Source organism: Anomaloglossus baeobatrachus, chromosome 6, assembly GCF_048569485.1.
Source record: "Anomaloglossus baeobatrachus isolate aAnoBae1 chromosome 6, aAnoBae1.hap1, whole genome shotgun sequence".
NCBI classification, from domain to species: Eukaryota; Metazoa; Chordata; class Amphibia; order Anura; family Aromobatidae; genus Anomaloglossus; species Anomaloglossus baeobatrachus.
In genome coordinates this window covers 115,750,050-115,769,884 of record NC_134358.1, presented here as the reverse complement: position 1 = coordinate 115,769,884, position 19,835 = coordinate 115,750,050, and the positions used below count along the sequence as shown (strand labels likewise).

The 19,835-nt window shown below is 45.3% G+C and overlaps 1 protein-coding gene across 2 annotated transcripts in view; it reads left to right on the top strand.

Moving 5' to 3' along the window:
- CPA6 (carboxypeptidase A6) overlaps positions 1 to 19,835 on the top strand; it is a 314,881-nt gene that overhangs the window by 288,570 nt on the left and 6,476 nt on the right. For both annotated transcript variants that reach the window (XM_075316308.1, XM_075316307.1), the window contains 5 exons: positions 7,322 to 7,438; positions 7,543 to 7,653; positions 13,822 to 13,909; positions 15,982 to 16,184; positions 16,355 to 16,439. In XM_075316308.1, coding sequence (XP_075172423.1) covers positions 7,322 to 7,438; positions 7,543 to 7,653; positions 13,822 to 13,909; positions 15,982 to 16,184; positions 16,355 to 16,439 — 604 coding nt within the window. The remainder of the gene's footprint in view (positions 1 to 7,321; positions 7,439 to 7,542; positions 7,654 to 13,821; positions 13,910 to 15,981; positions 16,185 to 16,354; positions 16,440 to 19,835) is intronic.

The window sequence follows — 19,835 nt, the reverse complement described above, 5'->3', positions numbered from 1 at the left end:
GGCAGCCACCACCAACCGTCTGGGAGAAACCACAGCAGCCGGCTCCGGGACCCGTCCATCCAGCCATTTGTTTTACCAGAGACTCTGCATCCGTTCTTGGCTGAGTGAGTACCACCGTGCCATCCGGCACTGCGCTGCCACCGCGACCCTGCACCTCACCAACCGTGCCTCCCCGCCTCACCTCACTGGGCCCCGGGACAACCAACCCCTACCCACGGAGGGGGAAACAACATCCCAGCTGCTCTCTGCCATCGCTCCCGGGATCCCCGTCACCAGCAGCGGTGGTGCCCCAACCTCACCACAAACTGTGTGTGGTGTCACGGACCCAAATCCCCAAACCAAGCCACCCCTTTCACTCACGGGCGAGGAGCGCCGATCGAGTCCCCGGATCCGGCCCACCGCTCGAGCCACCGAGCAGCAGCAGCGCCGGACCCGAGCGTTGTGAGCGCAGCGCCCTCCCCGCCCGCGACAGTTACATGTACATTTTTCTAGTATCGATTAACTTTCATGGAGGAAAAATTGTGAAATGAATAATTAAAGGGGTGGTTCACTCATATTTTTTATTGTCTAGTTCGATATTATATTGAGAAACAATGTTTCTCTCAAATACTTGACGTGACGTCACCAGAGCGGGCAACAGTGGTCTGCAATAGCGCCTCTCACAGGCACTATTGCCAACATAAGGTATTTGAGAGAAACATTGTTTCTCAATATAATATCGAACTAGACAATAAAAATATGGGTGAACCACCCTTTTAAATTATAATAACCCTCCAGCCCATATACATGTTTCTGTATATTAGTGATGTATAGACACCATACCTGATACTTTGCTTATCATCCCTGCTCCTGTTCCCAACTGTTGGGGCCACTTTCGCTGTGTCTATATTAGCCGCAGTAGTCCCCTGCGAGCCCAGCGCTACGTCTGATCTATGCCGCCCCCATACCTGCAGTACTTTGGCAACAGGGATGAACACAGCACTGACATCAACAGCAATAGGGAAGTGAAGGCACAAGAGAGACGTGTGGCTCAAATTTTCCAATCCCACGGCAATGGCCATTTTTGACAAAGAGAAAGTGACCCCAGCAGGACTTGTAAATAGTAGTATTGGCAATCAAAATCAGTGCACCAGGTACTCTGTCTATAATGTATAAGGCAATTTTTTTCTGGGCTTGAAGCGTGCTTTACCCAATAAATATAGGCCCCAAATTATCATTGCTTTTCCACCTATTTTTTATCTACTTTTGTGAGTTTATATTTTGTTTATACCCATTTTTTTATTCTATTTGCATTTTTTTAAGTCTATTTTATCTGTGCTCCAGATGTTTTCTCCCGATTCATCAATTGTGACTTTTTTTAAAAAAAAGCTTCATGTATGAAGAGAGGAGAGTCTCGTGCTGCAGCCAGTTGTCTTACAGCCTGACACACGAAAATGAGGAGGTGTGAGCACATGGCTGAGCGTCTGACACACACAGAATTCTTGAAAAGGGGGTTCACTAGTTAGGAATGACAATAGTGCCTGTGAGCAGCACTATTGCGGTCCGCACATCCCCATTGCATGACCCCCGGCTCCATGACCTCTGATGTCCGGTGATGTCACGTCAATTTCCAGTTGACCCGACATCACCGAGGTGGGACCCAGTGTCCAAGAGGGACAAGGCTGTTGTTGGAGTTTCACTGCACATCACAGCCCAGCGTCACAGCCCAGCATCTACGTGCTCCCTCCTTCACTGCAGAGTGCCGGAAGCAGGAGCAATGCTGGGATGTGATTAGCAGTGAAACTCTGCCCACAGCCCAGTCAGTCATGGAGAATGAAGCCAGGCCTAAGTGATGTCAGGTCAACTGGAAGTTAACGTGACATCACTGGACATCAGAGGTCATGGAGCCCGGGGGCATGAGAGGGGGATGAGTGGACCGCAGTAGCACCGCTGACAGGCACTATTGCCAACACAAGGTATTTGAGAGAAGCCTAGTTTCTCAACATTAAATCAACGTGGCTTGGAAAACTAAGTAGTGAACCACCCCTTTAATGTATTGTTCATTAAAAGCAATATGAGACAAATATGATCAAAGGAAAGGATGAATTGCTGAAATATTTTTTATTTTGTCCATGTTGTATGGTTATTGTTATATCATGGATATTGCAGTTTGAAAAGCAAAACTTTCCAAAATTATATTAAGGAGTTAGAAAACAGGATGAAATTATACCTGTTTATTTTCTATTGTAGAATATGTTATGCAATTTAGCTAGACTGCTTAGAAAATATACAGCACCAGTGAAAAGTTTGGACACACCTATTCATGCAATGGTTTTCTTTGTTATTATTGTAATGTGCATATTGTAGATTCAGACTGAAGTCAGAAAAATCATGAAGGAACACATATGGAAATAATATAAAAAAAACCAAGTGAGAAATAAATCAGATTTGTTAACCCCTTAACGACCGCGGGCAGTAAAATTACGACCTGGCGGTAATAGTGTTAATCTTCCCCGGCTGCTGCCGGCAGCCTGCGGTGATCAGCGCACATCTCAGCTGATTTATACAGCTGACATGTGTACCTGCCTGGCATGAATGGAATCGTTATCTGCCCGTGCCTTTTAACCCCTTAAATGGCACTGTCAATAAGTGATAGTGCCATTATAACTGCAATCGCCCTGAAACTTTACTTATAGGCCGATACCAGAAGTCACATGACGTGATCACGTGGATCCGATGGTTTCCATGGTAGCACAGGGTCATGTGATGACTCCTGTGCTCACACGACTACGGTCCTGCAAACAAACAGCTGAGTACTGGATGTTACAAGAGATGATGATTTCTCCCGGTCTGAGCGATGCAGCTCTGATCGGGAGAAATGAATGAGCAATCAGACTGCTGATTGATATAGTCCCCTAGGGGAGCTAGTGAAATAAAAAAAAAAAAGTTTAAGAAAAGTTTTGAAAAATTAAAAAAAAAGAAACCTAAAAGTTCAAATCACCCTCCTTTTGCCCCATTGAAAATGAAAGGGTTAAAAAAATGAAAAATATACACACATTTGGTATCACCGTGTTCAGAAACACCCGATCTATCAAAATATAAAATCAATTAATCTGATCGGTAAACAACTTAGCGGCAAAAATTCCAAACACCAAAATTACGTTTTTAGCTCTCCACAAATTTTGCGCACAATGCGATAACAGGCAATCAAAACGTAGCATCTGCGCAAAAATGGTACGGTTAAAAAAAGTCAGCTCAAGACGCGAAAAATAAGCCAAAAAAATTATTTTTTACAAACACATTGGAAAACTATAATGCAACATTATGATTACCTTTTTCTAAATATCTCTTTATCTGTGCTACTAGATACAGGAACAGTTATGCAGGGATTAGAAATATGCACCCAGAACTGCTCATGGTTCTGGGTGTAATTGAGACCTAAGAGGTTCCCTTTAAAGGTGTTGTCTGATCAAAATCCACAAGTCTGCAGTTACTCAATGTGACTGCAGACTTTTGAATTCTCACATCGCGCACACTGCGCACTGTGAGGATTCCCGAGTGTCAGAATCAGGAATGGTGGTCACGTGGTTGTGAGTATGTGACTCGCCCACCCCAGGGCTATGGGACACCCGGTGCCGGGCCGGACTAGTCCGGTGGTAGTCAGTGGTGGCTGGGCCCGGCTCTGTGGCCCTGGTGGGTGTCAGTAGAGTATGTGGCTGGATGAATAAAGTTTGTGTTCGTGACGCCACCTGTGGTATGCGGCTATTAAGCCGCCGCTGCTGTGTGAGGCCTCCGGGGTGATGATATAGCAGCAATGGTGGTACTGCTCCCCACAGGTGGAGCAGAGCCCCGGGGACACTGTTAGTGCTCGTGAAAGTCTATGGTGTTGTGTGGCTAACACGGGGCAGGGCCGACAGGCAAGGAAAGAACCAGGCACAAACAACAGTCTCTTTACCTTTTCCTCTTTACTTTGGGAACAGTCCAGTCCTGGGAGACCGTTACAGGTGGTGATGGGGATCCGGTCGGCCTGGAAGTACTTGGGGTGATCTTTCTGACCAGCTGAGTATGAGGCCTACTCCTGTGCTTTTCTTTGTTATGATAGGACCCTGCTTCTCTGAATCCAGCAATGGCCCTCTTTTCTGCAGGGACCGATGGTACGTCCCTTTCCCTCTGTAGCAGGCTGCGCAGGCCCTCTCTGGTGCTTCTCTGCTGGAGTCCACACCGGGCCCTGATGCTGCAGCTGTGTGTTCGGGATGTATATGGGCCAGGTGCTTGCAGCTCTCCTGCCCTTCGGATTCGGCTACCAGGGGTATTTTAAGCCCTGGTGGCCACAGACTCCGATGTCCGAGTCTCTTCTGTGCCTCTCTGCTGCTCCTGCTTCCTTGGGCCAAGCTACTCTAGCTCTAGGCCCCAGATCCACAGGACAGCTCACTCTGCATCTGCTCACTAGCACCTCTCTCTACAGACTGACCACTTCCTCCCTCAGGTCAGGCTTGGGGAAGGCTCCCTGGAATTCCAGGTTCAGAGCTCCCCCTGCTGGCTGGAGGGAGAACTGCGTTGGGTGTTAAAACTTGCTGGCCAATGGACCTCCCAATTACCTCCAGGCTCAGCATTAACCCTTTGAAGGGCAATGCTGTTGTGGCAACCAGGTCCTGGGGTGCCACACTCCCCCTTAGTTAAATTCAGTACTCCTGGACTGTAGAAACAAAACAAAACAGGTTACAACATTTCATCCCATTGTGGGAGGCGCATTCAAAGGGATCCCATCCAGCACAATAGGAAGGACCGGTCGTCCTCCCACATACTTGCTGCGGCTGGGGGTTGAGCCAGGCTTCCTTACACCTGGGGGTTGGCTCCTGGCCCCAGGCTCGGCCCATTTAAAGGACAGTGTCGTGCAATGTGGCCCGCCTGGCTGTAGCGGTGGCAGATCGGTTGTCCCGTTGAATCATACCGGTCTGTGTCTTTTTCTCGGGTCGGCGGAATCCTCCTCTGTCGCATCCATGGGACGTCATCTGGGCTGGAGGCCAACTCGATTCTTGCAGGCGATGAGGTCACTTGTAGAGACTGCACGGTCTTGGCAAGGGCAGCTACAGTCTTGGTCAGCTCCTGGACCTGCTGTCTGAGCTCTGCAGTGGGGTCCTTATCCAGGGACTGCGCCTCAGCCCCTGCAGCGGCTCGTGTTGCAGGCACCACCCCGGGGTACGTGATAGCAAGAGGCCGGAGGGGTACTGGGTCATTCGGTCTAGATTCTCTCAGTACCCGGATGGCCTGGTCCTTAAACTTTGCAAAGTCCAGAGCAGGGTTCTGCAGGACCATGATACGCAGCTGTGTCCTGTGGGCATCTGACAGGAGCCCCTCTATGAACTGCTCAGTTAGGAGTTTGTCTTCTTCACGTACACTCTCTGGGTCCACCTGTTTAACTGCTTTCAGGGCCTCCTGCAAGTTTAAGGCATAGTCCCTTATGCTGTCTGTGGCCCGCTGCTTGCACCCAAAGAATCTCATCTTTATTTCTGCTGCGGTGCGGGTGTCAAAAGTACTCTTTAGCTTGGCCAGTATCTGGGTTACTGTCCCTTTATCTGTATCAGGCCAGGACTTCACTTCACGCTGGGCCGCGCCGGCTTGCTGCCCCATTAATATGCCCACCTTCTGGCTCTCAGTCAGCGGATACACCCGGAACAAGCTGTGCAGACTTTCTCTGAAGTCGCTCAAGGTATGGGACTCCCCGGAGTACTGCGGCAGCCATTCCGCTCCCGGGATGTACGGCATTGTGATCGGCATTACCGGCGCTACAGTGGGGGCTGGGGCGGCGGCGACTGGGATTGCTTCGGCCGGTGCTGCGGCGCCTCGGGCTATGGCAGCCACTTGCTCTCCCTCTGAGTCGGACATCTTCCTCCCCCTTAGTGAACCTTACCAGGCTCCGTTCACTTTTCAAATTCCCTTCTGGGTCGCGCGGGGTTAACAGCGCTCTGCTCTGATGGCGCGCTCCCTTCGCGCTCTTTGTCAGGCACGCCCCCCTTCTTCCTGCGCTCGGCGAGGCTAATGGCGGCGGCAGTTTGCAAACAGTAACACAGTCTTTTAAGCACAGTTTCTGCAGGCGCACAGTACCCGGTGAAACCGGGCACGAAATCCTGTTCGCAGCGCCAAAGTTGACTCGCCCACCCCAGGGCTATGGGACACCCGGTGCCGGGCCGGACTAGTCCAGTGGTAGTCAGTGGTGGCTGGGCCCGGCTCCGTGGCCCTGGTGGGTGTCAGTAGAGTATGTGGCTGGATGAATAAAGTTTGTGTTCGTGACGCCACCTGTGGTATGCGGCTATTAAGCCGCCGCTGCTGTGTGAGGCCTCCGGGGTGATGATATAGCAGCAATGGTGGTACTGCTCCCCACAGGTGGAGCGGAGCCCCGGGGACACTGTTAGTGCTCGTGAAAGTCTATGGTGTTGTGTGGCTAACACGGTGCAGGGCCGACAGGCAAGGAAAGAACCAGGCACAAACAACAGTCTCTTTACCTTTTCCTCTTTACTTTGGGAACAGTCCAGTCCTGGGAGACCGTTACAGGTGGTGATGGGGATCCGGTCGGCCTGGAAGTACTTGGGGTGATCTTTCTGATCAGCTGAGTATGAGGCCTACTCCTGTGCTTTTCTTTGTTATGATAGGACCCTGCTTCTCTGAATCCAGCAATGGCCCTCTTTGCTGCTGAGACCGATGGTACGTCCCTTTCCCTCTGTAGCAGGCTGCGCAGGCCCTCTCTGGTGCTTCTCTGCTGTAGTCCACACCGGGCCCTGATGCTGCAGCTGTGTGTTCGGGATGTATATGGGCCAGGTGCTTGCAGCTCTCCTGCCCTTCGGATTCGGCTACCAGGGGTATTTTAAGCCCTGGTGGCCACAGACTCCGATGTCCGAGTCTCTTCTGTGCCTCTCTGCTGCTCCTGCTTCCCTGGGCCAAGCTACTCTAGCTCTAGGCCCCAGATCCACAGGACAGCTCACTCTGCGTCTGCTCACTAGCACCTCTCTCTACAGACTGACCACTTCCTCCCTCAGGTCAGGCTTGGGGAAGGCTCCCTGGAATTCCAGGTTCAGAGCTCCCCCTGCTGGCCAGAGGGAGAACTGCGTTGGGTGTTAAAACTTGCTGGCCAATGGACCTCCCAATTACCTCCAGGCTCAGCATTAACCCTTTGAAGGGCAATGCTGTTGTGGTGACCAGGTCCTGGGGCGCCACATATGCGATGCTCATACTCTGACTACATGGGTGTAGCCTCGCTTTATACAGTAATCCAACATTTAATTTGCAGTCATTGTTCTGATATCTGCACTGATTTCCATAAAAATATGCATTTCTCTTCATTCAGTTGGGAGCCAAGCCATCCATTACTAAGAAACCCTACAAAAGAGAGGTGTGGATTGACTGTGGGATTCATGCAAGAGAATGGATTGGACCAGCATTTTGTCAGTGGTTTGTAAAGGAGGTACTAGATCTTGCTGTAATTACTGCAGTAGACATCTGTCTCGATTGTAAAATGTTTATAACTTGACAGTTTGCAGATAATAAAAAATTTCTTCTTTTCTTTAGGCTGTTAATACTTATAAAACTGATCCTGTTATGAGGAAAATCCTGGACCTTCTCTATGTATATGTGATGCCGGTGTTAAATGTAGATGGATATCAGTATAGTTGGACTCATGTAAGTATCTTAAAAGAGTTGTTCACCTTCGGAGACAATTTTGTTCTTATTTAAATGCATGTATTTGGGACTAAACATTATAATTATTTTCCTAATTAAGTTTCATTATAAAGTTTGCACCATGTGACTTTTGTTTCCTGCACCTTCAATTTTGATGTGGTCTGTGGTCAGAAACCAGCTGGGAAAAGCTCAGCAAGATATACAAGTGCATCTCAATAAATTACAATATCATCAAAAAAGTTAATTTATTTCAGTTACTCAATACAAAGAGGGAAACACATATATTATATAGAGTCATTACAAATAGAATGATCTATTTCAAGTGTCTATTTCTGTTAATGTTGATGATTATGGCTTACAGCCAATGAAAACACAAAAGTCATTATCTCAGAAAATTAGAATATTATATAAGACCAACTGAAAAAAATATTTTAAACTCAAATGTTGGCGCCTACTAAAAAGTCTGTAAAATAAATGCCCTCAATACTTGGTTGTGGCTCTTTTTGCATGAATTACTGCATTATTGTGGCATAGCATGGAGGCGATCAGTCTGTGGCACTGCTGAGGTGTTACAGAAGCCCAGGTTGCTTTGATAGCAGCCTTCAGCTCGTCTGCATTGCTGGGTCTGGTGTTTCTCATAGATTCTTTATGGGGTTTAGGTCAGGTGAGTTTGCTGGCCAATCAAGCACAGTGATACTGTGGTTATTAAACCAGGTATTGGTACTTTTGGCAGTGTGGACAGGTGCCAAGTTCTGCTGGAAAATTAAATTTCCATCTCCAAAAAGCTTGTCAGCAGAAATGCTCTAAAATTTTCTGGTAGACGGCTGCGCTGACTTTAGTCTTGATAAAACACAGTGGACCTACACCAGCAGTTGACATGGCTCCCCGAACCATCACTGATTGTGGAAACTTCACACTAGACCTCAAGCAGCTTGGATTGTGGCTTCTCCAATCTTCCACCAGACGCTGGGACCTTGATTTCCAAATTATATGCAAAATTTACTTTCATCTGAAAACAACACTTTAGACCACTGAGCAGCAGTCCACTTCTTTTTCTCCTTGGCCCAGGTAAGACGTTTCTGGTGTTGTCTATTGGTCATGAGTGGCTTGACAGAAGGAATGTGACAGTGCGACATGTCCTGGATACGTCTGTGTGTGGTGACTCTTGAAGCACTGACTCCAGCAGCAGTCCACTCCTTGTGAATCTCCCCCAAATTTTTGAATGGCCTTTACTTAACAATCCTATCAAGGCTGCAGTTATCCCGGTTGATTGTGCATCTTTTTCTACCACACTTTTTTGTTCCACTCAACTCTCCATTAATATGCTTGGATACAGCACTCTGGGAACAGCCAGCTTCTTTAGCAATGACCTTTTTGCAGCTTACCCTCCTTGTGAAGTGTGTCAATGACTTCCTTCTGGACAGCTGTCAAGTCAGCAGTCTTCCCCATAATTGTGTAGCCTACTGAACCACACTAAGGGACCTTATTAAACATTTAGTAAGCCTTTGCAGGTGTTTTGTAGTGATTATTCTAATTTTCTGAGATATTGACTTTTGGGTTTTCATTGGCTATAAGCCATAATCATCAACATTAACAGAAATAAACACTTGAAATAGATCTCTCTGCTTGTAATGACTCTATATAATATGTGTTTCCCTTTTTGTATTGAATTACTGAAATAAATTAAATTTTTGATGATATTCTAATTTATTGAGATGCACCTGTAGATAAAAGATTACAGTGGGTGATAAAAGTATTAAATACGTCACTAATTTTCTAACTAAATATATTTCTAAAGGTGATATTGACATGAATTTGTCACCAGATGTCAGTAACAACCCATCCAATCCACACAGGCAAATAAATCTAACCATAGATATCCATAAATTTTGTGATTTGCAAAAATGAGAAATTACAATGGGAAAAAGTATTGAACATACTTACTGAAATTTATTTAATACAAAAGCCTTTCTTGGTGATGAAAGCTTTAAGATGGCTACTATATAGAGAAACAAGTTACATGGATTGCTCAGGTGTGATTTTGGCCATAATTCCACACAAACACTCTTCAAATCCTGAAGGTTTCATGAACTTCTTCTATGACCTGTGAACTTTAGTTCCTTTCAAAAAATTTCTATTGGATTCTGATCAGGTTATTTGCTGGACCATCCTATCAGCTTTATATTCTTTCTCTGAGATTAATTGAGAGTTTCCTTGGCTGTGTGTTTGGGATCATTGTCTTGCTGAAATGTTAACCCTCGTTTCGTCTTCATCATCCTGCTAGATGGCAGCAGATTATCAAAAATGTCTAGATACATTTGTCCATTCACCCTCTCTTCAAGCATATGAAACGTACCAGTGCCGTAGGCTAAAAAACAGCCCCACACCAATACTGTTCCCACCTCCAAACGTCAATGTTTTTATGGAGTTTTGTGGGTGAGATACTCAGTGCTTTTTAGCCTCCAAACATGGTGTGTATTATAGCATCCTAAGAGTTCTCATTTGACCAGACTATATTCTCCCAGTATTTCACTGGCTTGTCTAAATGTTGTAGAGCAAACTTTAAACACGCTTAAACATGCTTATTGTTCAGCAATGGAGTTTTGTGTGGTGAGTGTGCTTACAGGCCACAGAGCTTAAGTGCATTACTTAAAAAATTGTACCTTCTGAATTCAGGTCTTTCTTTAGTTCTCCACAGGTGGTCCTTGGCTCTTTGACAAATATTCTGATAATTATTTTCACTCCTCTGTCTGTAATCTTGCAGGCAGCACCTGGTCATGATACAGCTCACTGGTTTTATCCATCATGAGATGTTTCTTATGTAATGAGACTTTTTTATAGCCCATCAGTTGAACCAGCTGACATTATTTTTCACTAATGGCAGGATTGTTTTCTAAATGCTGATAGATGTCACTGGTGTCATGACTAGGGATTAAACAATGGGGTGATTAAACAATGGGGTGATCAAGACTCTCAATACTCAATTGAGTATCTTGGTACTCAGGCACCATGCTCAAGTCCACGTACCCGCATGTTTTGCGGCTATTTTTCAGCCACTAAACATGCAGGGATTGCCTGTCAATCACAGTAATTTTTCAGGTCAACTTCTGTTATATTCCCTATTAATACCACTATTAACTAAATTCAGTGTAGGGATAGCTGCTGGAGGATAGATGGTTTTGGATTAGAGGCATATAGTCAGGGTATGTTGCTTTACAATCCTTCTATAGGTATACTGCTCCTGCAACCTAACTACGTTAGTCAGGGCATGGGTGATGTTATGGAACACGTGCAAGTGTAAGGCATGGATGGCAGATCAGGAAATATATTGGTGGCTGGGGACTGAGTACCGCAGGATGGCCGCCACCAGACTCCACAAGTCTAAATGGCAACATTTTCAGGTCAAGCAGTCAGGATATACAAACGCGTATCACCCTGTGTTCTTTCTCCATCTCCACAAGGTCCTCATGCAAAGCTTCCTCTTTAATTGTGAGCATTTGAGTGGACACAGAAGCGGGATAGATGCACTGATTTTGGGGTCATAGCCGTTCACCATTTTGGTTCATTGGTTACTGACCCTCTAAAAATTATAAGTGAGGGCTGGTTATTATACCACTAAAAAATGAGTAAGGGCTACCTGCTGACCCTCTAAAAATTATGAGTGAGGGCCAGCTGCTGGCCTTCTAAAATTATGAGTGAGGGCAAGCTGCTGGCCTTCTAAAATTATGAGTGAGGGCAAGCTGCTGGCCCTCTAAAAATTAAAAATTAGAGTGAGGGCCGGCTACTGGGTCTCAAGACCCAATCAAAGAGAAATAAGACATATCAAAAGTGTTTTAAAAGCTGGTTAATTTTTAACATTAAAGGGGGTTGCACTTTGCTGGAAACCTGTTCTTGATAGTTCAGCGCCGCAACATAAAATATAAAAGACTGTGGGCACATCCTCCACTGTGGGCACTGGATCCCCAACAGTCATGAAAATAATTCTCCAATAGAGGAGAATTCCTTTAAGTTATCAGTTATGTTTAGTGTTACATTGTTGCAGTTTCTTACCTTGTTTTGTTGATGAAAAATTATTTTGAAAATTATCTTGGGAAACGTCCTTCTGCTTATGTTGCTGGATTTGTATTGGATAGGTTAGCAAAGTCACCTAACATATTTGTGATCAATAACATGAATAATTTGCGATCTCTTTGGAAGGACATCCATAATAAGGTATTTTTAGAGCCAGCATTTAAAGAGCCAGTGGCTAAAGAAAGTGCCACGTAGTGCTGCTAACATTGGCAGCCCCCCACATTTTGCCCAGACCAGGTAATGGTTAGAGCTCGTTATTGTATTCAGATATTAATATATCAGGGATTTGCTGATTAAAGCAAATACTTTTGGATGTACAGGCAACAGATCATAAAAGAAGGCATAAAACTATTACTAAACTTATAATTAAAATAGTATGCAATAAAAGACTAGTACTGCCAGCTGACAGGGCGAGCGTCTACAACCAGCTCCACCCGCTATGATTTCCGACGGTTCATGGAGTCTGACTTTTGTTCCGAGGTGACAAAAGGAAATAACTCCTTGTCAGCGCTGAAAATAATATGTTTATTTTTAACTTTCAAATCCTTTTATATTCATTTATGTATCCACTCCGTCTATGCAATGTATGCAGCCAATTATCACTAATTAATTTTAACTGATGTTGTCAGCAGGCCAATTACCAACCCCCAGGAATTATTACCATCAAGCCTCATTAAATCTATGAATGAGGTCAATTCTGCTGAAGTGAATTATCAGTCCACGTCCTCTTTTCTGTGCTGCTTGTTTTCATTATTGCTGAGAATTATATACGTAAGCAGGAGAGGTGCATATATCTCTGTGTACTATCCCCAAACTTGTAATGGGTACAATATTGAACAAAAGCAATTTATACAATATATTCATTAAAAAAAAAAAAAAATTAACCAGCTCATGACCAGACATTTTTTTTGCACATGTAATTTTAAGATTTTTTTTTTCCCGTGACATGCAGGGCACAATTTGTACCTGATTTTTGAATTTTTTTTCTTCTGAAATTGTGGGGTAAAAATACAGAAAACAGGAAATATTGTCTAATTTTCACAATTGTATTTTTATTTTATTTTTACACACCGACAAAGGACCACAAAAGTACATCTCTTTTTTTTGACAGGAGCAGTGCTAGTAGAAATAGAAATAAAAATTGCAAGTGGCTTTTTTTTTTATTTCACAATAAAGAACATTTTTATCATTGCTGATTTCCCCTGTAACTGGGGAAGGCATATTAGCTATAGTTTCAAATTTAGCTGCCTGCTTAAATTACAGAGCTGATCTGGGTGTGATACTGCACCCTCCCGGCACCTATATAAGGAGCGTCTTGTTCCAGGAAACATCTCCTCATAAAGACTTGGGTGGATAATGCCGGTCTTGATGTATCGCACCCCATTTGCCTATACAAGGAGAAGCAGTAATCCCCAAGTTATACATTAACCCCTATATATACATCCTAGGTCGCCTCCCTCCCATTACCACAGGCTTGTACTGCAAGACGGCAGTCATCCCATGTCCCATGCACATGTCTGCTGATCTGATTAGACATGTGTGGCTAACAGGCTCAGGTGGATCAAACATCCACCCGTGCCTGTTAACCCCTTAGATCGCACTTTCAAACTCTGTCAGTGCAATCTAACGTGCTCTGGCAGGGATCACGCGGCTCCCCACTGCCATCGGTGGCACGGTCACACAATTATGGAGAGTCAATGGGTTGCCATGAAAGCACGAGCTGAGATGATGACCCCTGACACTGTCATGAAGATGACTCACTTCCTGTGATGTTGGTAGAGCGCCGCCACTCAGAAAAACACAGAATTTCTGCTGATCAGCTGAAGCGTTCGGACACTACAGTCATAAAGTCCCCTATGAGAAATAGTAAAATCAATAAAAAAAATGTAAAAAAATAAATAAATAAAAGTTTTACAAATAAAAATCTAAAAGTTCAAATCTCTTGAAAGGATAGACAACCTTTTAGGCTAACCATCTCAATATGCAAGTTTACTTTTCTTTAAAGACTTATTTCAATATTTTTGTTTTTATGAAATAAAACTGAATCAAAATGTGTCAATGAATATTAATTAATATAAATCCATTTTTCATGTATAGGATCGCTTTTGGAGAAAAACAAGGTCTAAAATGAGATTCAACTGCTATGGAGTAGATGCTAACAGGAACTGGAAAGTAAACTTTTGTGGTATGTACAGTAGATGGGTAACCTGTGACTGCCTGACTCATGCTTAGTATATATTTGGACAACTACTTAAAGGAAATCTTTCAGAAAGATCAACCTTCCTATGCTGTGTATTTGGAGACAAAGGTCACACAAAGTACCTGTGTCTCCGGTGAACGCGGAGCTGAATACCCCGAACTTCTGGTCATGCGCACTAGACCTGTCTGAAGCTGGGACATGTACACCCGGCTTCATACTGCACATGACCAGAAGTGCGGGGCATTCAGCTCAGCATTCACCGCGGACACAGGTACGGCATCACCGTCGGTGATGCTCCATTGAATAGCATGTTGGTACTCTCCTGTGGGAGTACTAATATGATAAGAGGGTGGCTAGTCAGGGGAAGTAACGCCCTCATGACTAGTCACTGGCCTCATTAGCATATGATATAAGATCTTAAGAAATAAGTTTTTTAAAGATTCTTTATCTATGCTACTAGAGGCTGGGACGGTTAGCAGGTATTAGCAATATGCACCCAGAACTGCTCTTGGTTCTGGGTGCATATTGCACCTGACAGGTTCCCTTTAAACGTGTGCCAGGATGGTTTATTTTAACATTAGGAGGTATATTGGTTATATAGTCATTCTGAAATGAATTTTCAAAGTGAGTACATCAGGTCTAAAAGATCCGTTTAGTAATGTATGCAGTTTGTATTGTGATTAGTGTTGAGCGGACCCGGATCCGCAAAATCTGGATCCGCACGGTTTGAGAGCCCGATCCGAATCCGACCAGTACCCGGGATTCGGGGTGCACGATCCGGATCCGTTTTTTTTTTCTCTCTCTCTCTCTCTTTCTTTCTCTCTCTTTCGTTCTCTCTTCCTCTCTTTTTTTCTCTCTCTCTCTTTCTTTCTCTCTCTTCCTCTCTCTCTTTTTTTTTCTCTCTCTCTTTCTCTTTCTCTCTCTCTTCTCTCTCTCTCTTCCTCTCTCCTCCTCTCTCTTTCTCTCTCCCTCTCTCTCTCTCTCTCGTCCCGGATCCGGCTCCCCATTGATTTACATTGACGTGGATTCCGGATTGGATCCGGATTTCTGCGGCAACCCGATCCGGATCCGCCGGACCCGGATTATAACCGATCCGCACAACTCTAATTGTGATATCTAGAAATGTGATAGTGATCAATTCTGGATACCCAGATCAATATGAATTCCATGAAGACAGTGCAGAGATCAACAAAGGAGCATAAGAATGACTGTGAGGTACCTTATACGGATAAACTCCAAAAATACTAAGTATTTAAGGAATTCCAGGGCCCCTTTATTAAGTTATAGAGATAAAAAAAATATGCTATTCCTGTCTTTGGAACTTGATAAAATAAATGGATGCTAACACTCATTCTTAAGGTTTTCTGTGGATCTCTTTAAGGCATTTATAAAGAACTATGGTAGGTTTCCATCATTGGTCTCTATCACAATTCCATGTGTATCTCCCCGACGGATTCCATGAGAGGAAAAAAAATTCCAGCAACTTCGTCCCAAGAATTGTTTTCTTAAAACTTGTAAGTTTAATTCATAGTATTAAAAACAAACATACATGTTAAAAACATGAACAGCCTACGCGTTTCGAACATAGGAGTTCTTAAACTTGACTCCCCGACGGACTGATAACCACTGAGGGGCGGGGGGGGGTGTAATGCCAGGCAGCACCAAATCCTCTCTACATGCGGTGCAGTAGTGTTATGCCTATCATAGCACTATTATAGAAGATGCGCACCCACCGATTACCAAACCCCAACCTACTATTTTATGTAAATGTGGTAACCCAATGTAGTATATTTGTATTCTATCCTCTTCTTACAAGCCACTCCTACACATTGTGAAATATGGTGACTGACCCGCTTTAAAATGTGTCGGCATCTAGTTTGTGCTCTAGACATTTAATGCTGCTGTTCGGATGAATACTTCCCATTTCACAATTAGTTCTAGATTGGTCAAATACTTTCCTACTTTGCCGTTCAGTATCATTCCAATATGATTATGGCAGCCACCAGATCTTTCACCCCATATTACCTTATAGCGTTCTCTTTTTTGTCTTATTTCAGAGGAAGGTGCTTCGTTTAATCCATGTGACAGTACGTATTGTGGTCCATATCCTGAATCTGAGCCAGAAGTTAAGGCCGTCGCTCAATTTATCCATAAAAGGAGAAAATTTATCAAAATTTACCTGTCATTCCATGCTTATGCCCAAATGGTGCTCTATCCTTACTCCTACCAGTATGATCCCATTCCAAATTTCAAGTGTGTGGTAAGTCATGCTAATGTATCCATCATAAATATGTGGACTCGAGTGTTTGTGTTTATGGAAAAAATGTAATATTCTCAGTTGAATAATACAGATGTTCCCATATCATTTTGGAACTACGCTATAGTGTATATATATATTTCTTATTTTCTTTTCCTTTTATACCTTGACAGGAGTCAGCAGCAAATAAAGCCGTCCAAGCCATAAATTCTGCTTATGGGATCCGTTACAGGCATGGTCCTGCAGCCACCACTTTATGTGAGTACATGATGAGAAAACATTGCTCTGCACTCTTTATCATTATTACAGCCATATTCTGTATTGCTATTAGAAAGATCTATTACTATCTCCATAATGAGAGACTTGTAGAGCCTCCCTCCTGACAACATACAACCCCAAAGAATTTCTTGAAAGCCTCGGAGACCTGGTAGACACCAGCTACCTTCTTTTTGAAAACTGGGAGTGGGCAGAGGAGTGCTTGTCACCTCAGCGCCCCAACATACAGCAGCGTGATGAGGTCACATCGCTGCTGAGCTCATCACAATGCTGCTGAGCTCATCACAATGCTGCTGAGCCTGCAGTGCTAAGGAGGTGACGAAGACACAGTGGAGAAAAGTGAATGCTCTATGGAGGAGCCGAACATGAATATACAGATCATTATACTATTAATACAGTAGGGGGGTGGTGGGTGTATTATTGTGAGGGCACAGTATGGAGCAGTGGGAGAAAAATGGTAAGAGGGATGCAGTATAGAAATGGAGCAGCATGGGAGAGGCAGGATGGAGAGTTGGGAACGTGAAGGGGCAGTGTAGAGAGGTGGCAGTGTGACGCCCTGGACTAGCAAGATAGTCATAGGTAGGCCCTTGCACAAACACCCTTCCCCTAACAAGGTAACAGCAGCCAACCTAAAAACCCTGAGTCACCCCTCTCAGGTCTTGACGTTTACACCAGGGGGTGGAACCAGGCGGTTGGCCACGCCCACCCAGGAGTTCGGATAGCCTGAGGTGGGTAAAACACAAACAGATCAGTTTTGGAGGTGAAAGAGTGTAGTAGTAAAGAGTAAACGTCTGTCAGGTGTCTGGGTCGTAGCCCAGATACCCTGTGACCAGGAGGCAGACGGTGGTTGCCACCTGCAGGAGCCAGGAAGACGGCTGGTGGAACCGTAAGGGACCGGGACAGGGTAGTGCCCGCCGGTACCGAACTGGGGAACCAACTGGAAACCGGAGCACCAGGAGGGGTACTTAGACCCAGAACGAGGTCCAGAAGCCACTGGACAACGTCGAATTTACTGATTGAAGTCTGGACCTTAGGTCCTTTCCCGTCCCAAGACCCGAAAGACAGCAACAGCCCACCGAGGGGGATAGAAAGCCACCGCACAGGCATAGAGATCCCACGGGCCAGCGCCTGCGGGCAAACGGGTTCCCCGACACACATAAAGCCGGGGAGCAGACTACCGTTGCTGAAGCATAGGCAGTCAAATTCTACAAAGCGAGGTGCAGGAGAAAGGCGGGAACCACCAAACCGGGTGGGGGACCAAGCGCAGCCGGCTGCGGGCACCGACCATCATCCTTTTGGTTTACCAGATACTCCAGTGTATCTGTCATAGTGGGTACAACAGTGCCCTCGGGCCGCGCACCGCGCCCGCACCTCGCAACCACCGGGCCCAAGGACCATCACCCCTGCCCATGGAGGGGTCAACACCAGGCTGCACAACACCGTCCCCGGGAGCCTAGTTAACAGCAGCGGTGGTGTCCACACTCACCACAACCCATGGGTGGCGTCACGAACTTACATCCCCAAACACCACGGCCTCGGCCGTGAACCTCCCCACCGAAGATCATCATCCTTCACGTAGCACCAGCTTCCCTTCAGAGCGACGTGACCCTCAGGTGCCAGAGGCGCTCGAGCCACCCACCGAACGAGCCCGGACCCGAGCGGCTCGGCTGCGGCCGAGCGTGGGGCGGTACAGCAGCATGGGGGTGTAGAATCGAAAGAAGCAGTGTGGGGGGATGATATGGAGAGGAGCAGCATGGGGCAGTATGGAGAGGTGGGAGCATGGGAAGTTAGTATGAAAAGATGGGAGCATAGGGGACAGTATGAAGAAATGCAAGCATGGAGGAACCTTGTGGAGAGGTGGGAAGGGTGACGGACAGTAGAAAGGTGACATCATGGGGGGCAGTATAGAAATGAAAAGGTGGGGGCAGTATGGAGAGAAGTTAAATGATGGGCGGGATGGAGAGATGGAAGTGTTGTGGGATATTGTGGAACTGTGGGAGCGTGGAAGGACATTATAAGAAAGGGGAAGATTGGGGGGACATTATGGAAAATTGGGATTATTTAGGAGGTAGAAGAATGAGGGAAAGTGTAGAGAAAAGGCTGTATTGGGGAGACAGTATGGAGAAGAGCAGCCTGAGGAGGAAGTACAGAGAGCTGAAAGCATGGCGGGATAGTGTGGAAAGGAGAAAAGTGGTTACACAGTTTAGAGATGTAGCAGTGTGGGAGAACATTCAAGATGTCATAGTTTGTAAGGAACTTATACTTCATATGGGAGGATAGTGTGGGGATTATAATTTTTAAGAGGCAATGTGAAGGCAATGTATCATAAGTGCGGGGTGATATTTTGGCAGGAAATACAATTGTTTATTCAGGGGAGTATCATGGGAGATATTTTTTTTTATTGTGGCATTATAAGGATAATTTTATTTTTATGGGCACAGAATTGGTGTTTGGCTCTAAAGTCATCAAGTGTCATGGCGGCATCAGACGATGTTCAGACCACAGACTGACACTACTCACTATGCTTTCTTTGGTGCTTTTGAGTTGCACAGGCAGGCTCAAGCGTTGACCTTATTAGCGTGTACTTATTAGTGATCGGACTAGCAGGATTTAATTTTTGCTAGCCTGCTGGTTACCTTTTTGGATCACATGTTGCAGGAGCCCTATCACAGTTACTCTTTGCCTTTTTAAGATGGAGGAATTTGTCTTCCCATGCTGACTATAAATTTTTGCTAAACCGGTTCGCATGTTGTTGTGTTCCAGTAACTGTTGATTTACTACATGTTGCTTGCTGTGCTGTGGAATTCCTCTGTCATCTGGTTATTTCCTCCCTGCTCTTAGTTTTCCTCCTTATCCCTTGTCTGAATACTCTGTGTGAGCATGCTCTGTGATAGAGTTTTGACTTCCACTATTTGTCTATCACTGTTGGTGTTCACATGCTACTGTCCGGGTTCCCCCCCCCCGGGATATGAAGGGAGGGGGTACTAGATCAGGGCTGGTCAGGAACAGGCTCAGGCATCCTCAACCATGAGAGGTAAGTCTGAGATAAGGGATAGCCGTAGTCCCCCTAGTCTGAGGGCCAGTCTAGGAGCCCCGGTCCCCGCTCTCTCCCGGTCACTGTGACAGTTGGGATCTGCTGAAGAAGGCAGAAAAGAGAATTCTCCTGAGACAAGTTGTGGGTGTGAAATTTCATCATGGTGTCCGTACTAAATGGAGCCAAAAGGGACGGATAGGACTTCAATCAGAGATGTCATCTGCGGCTACCCAGTAGTATTGTTCCTGTATGCTCTGCAGTCTGATGAAAACTGGTAATAATAACTCCCAGCACCTCCTTACAATTGTTAAGGACATAATGAGATTTGCAAATTCATGCGATAC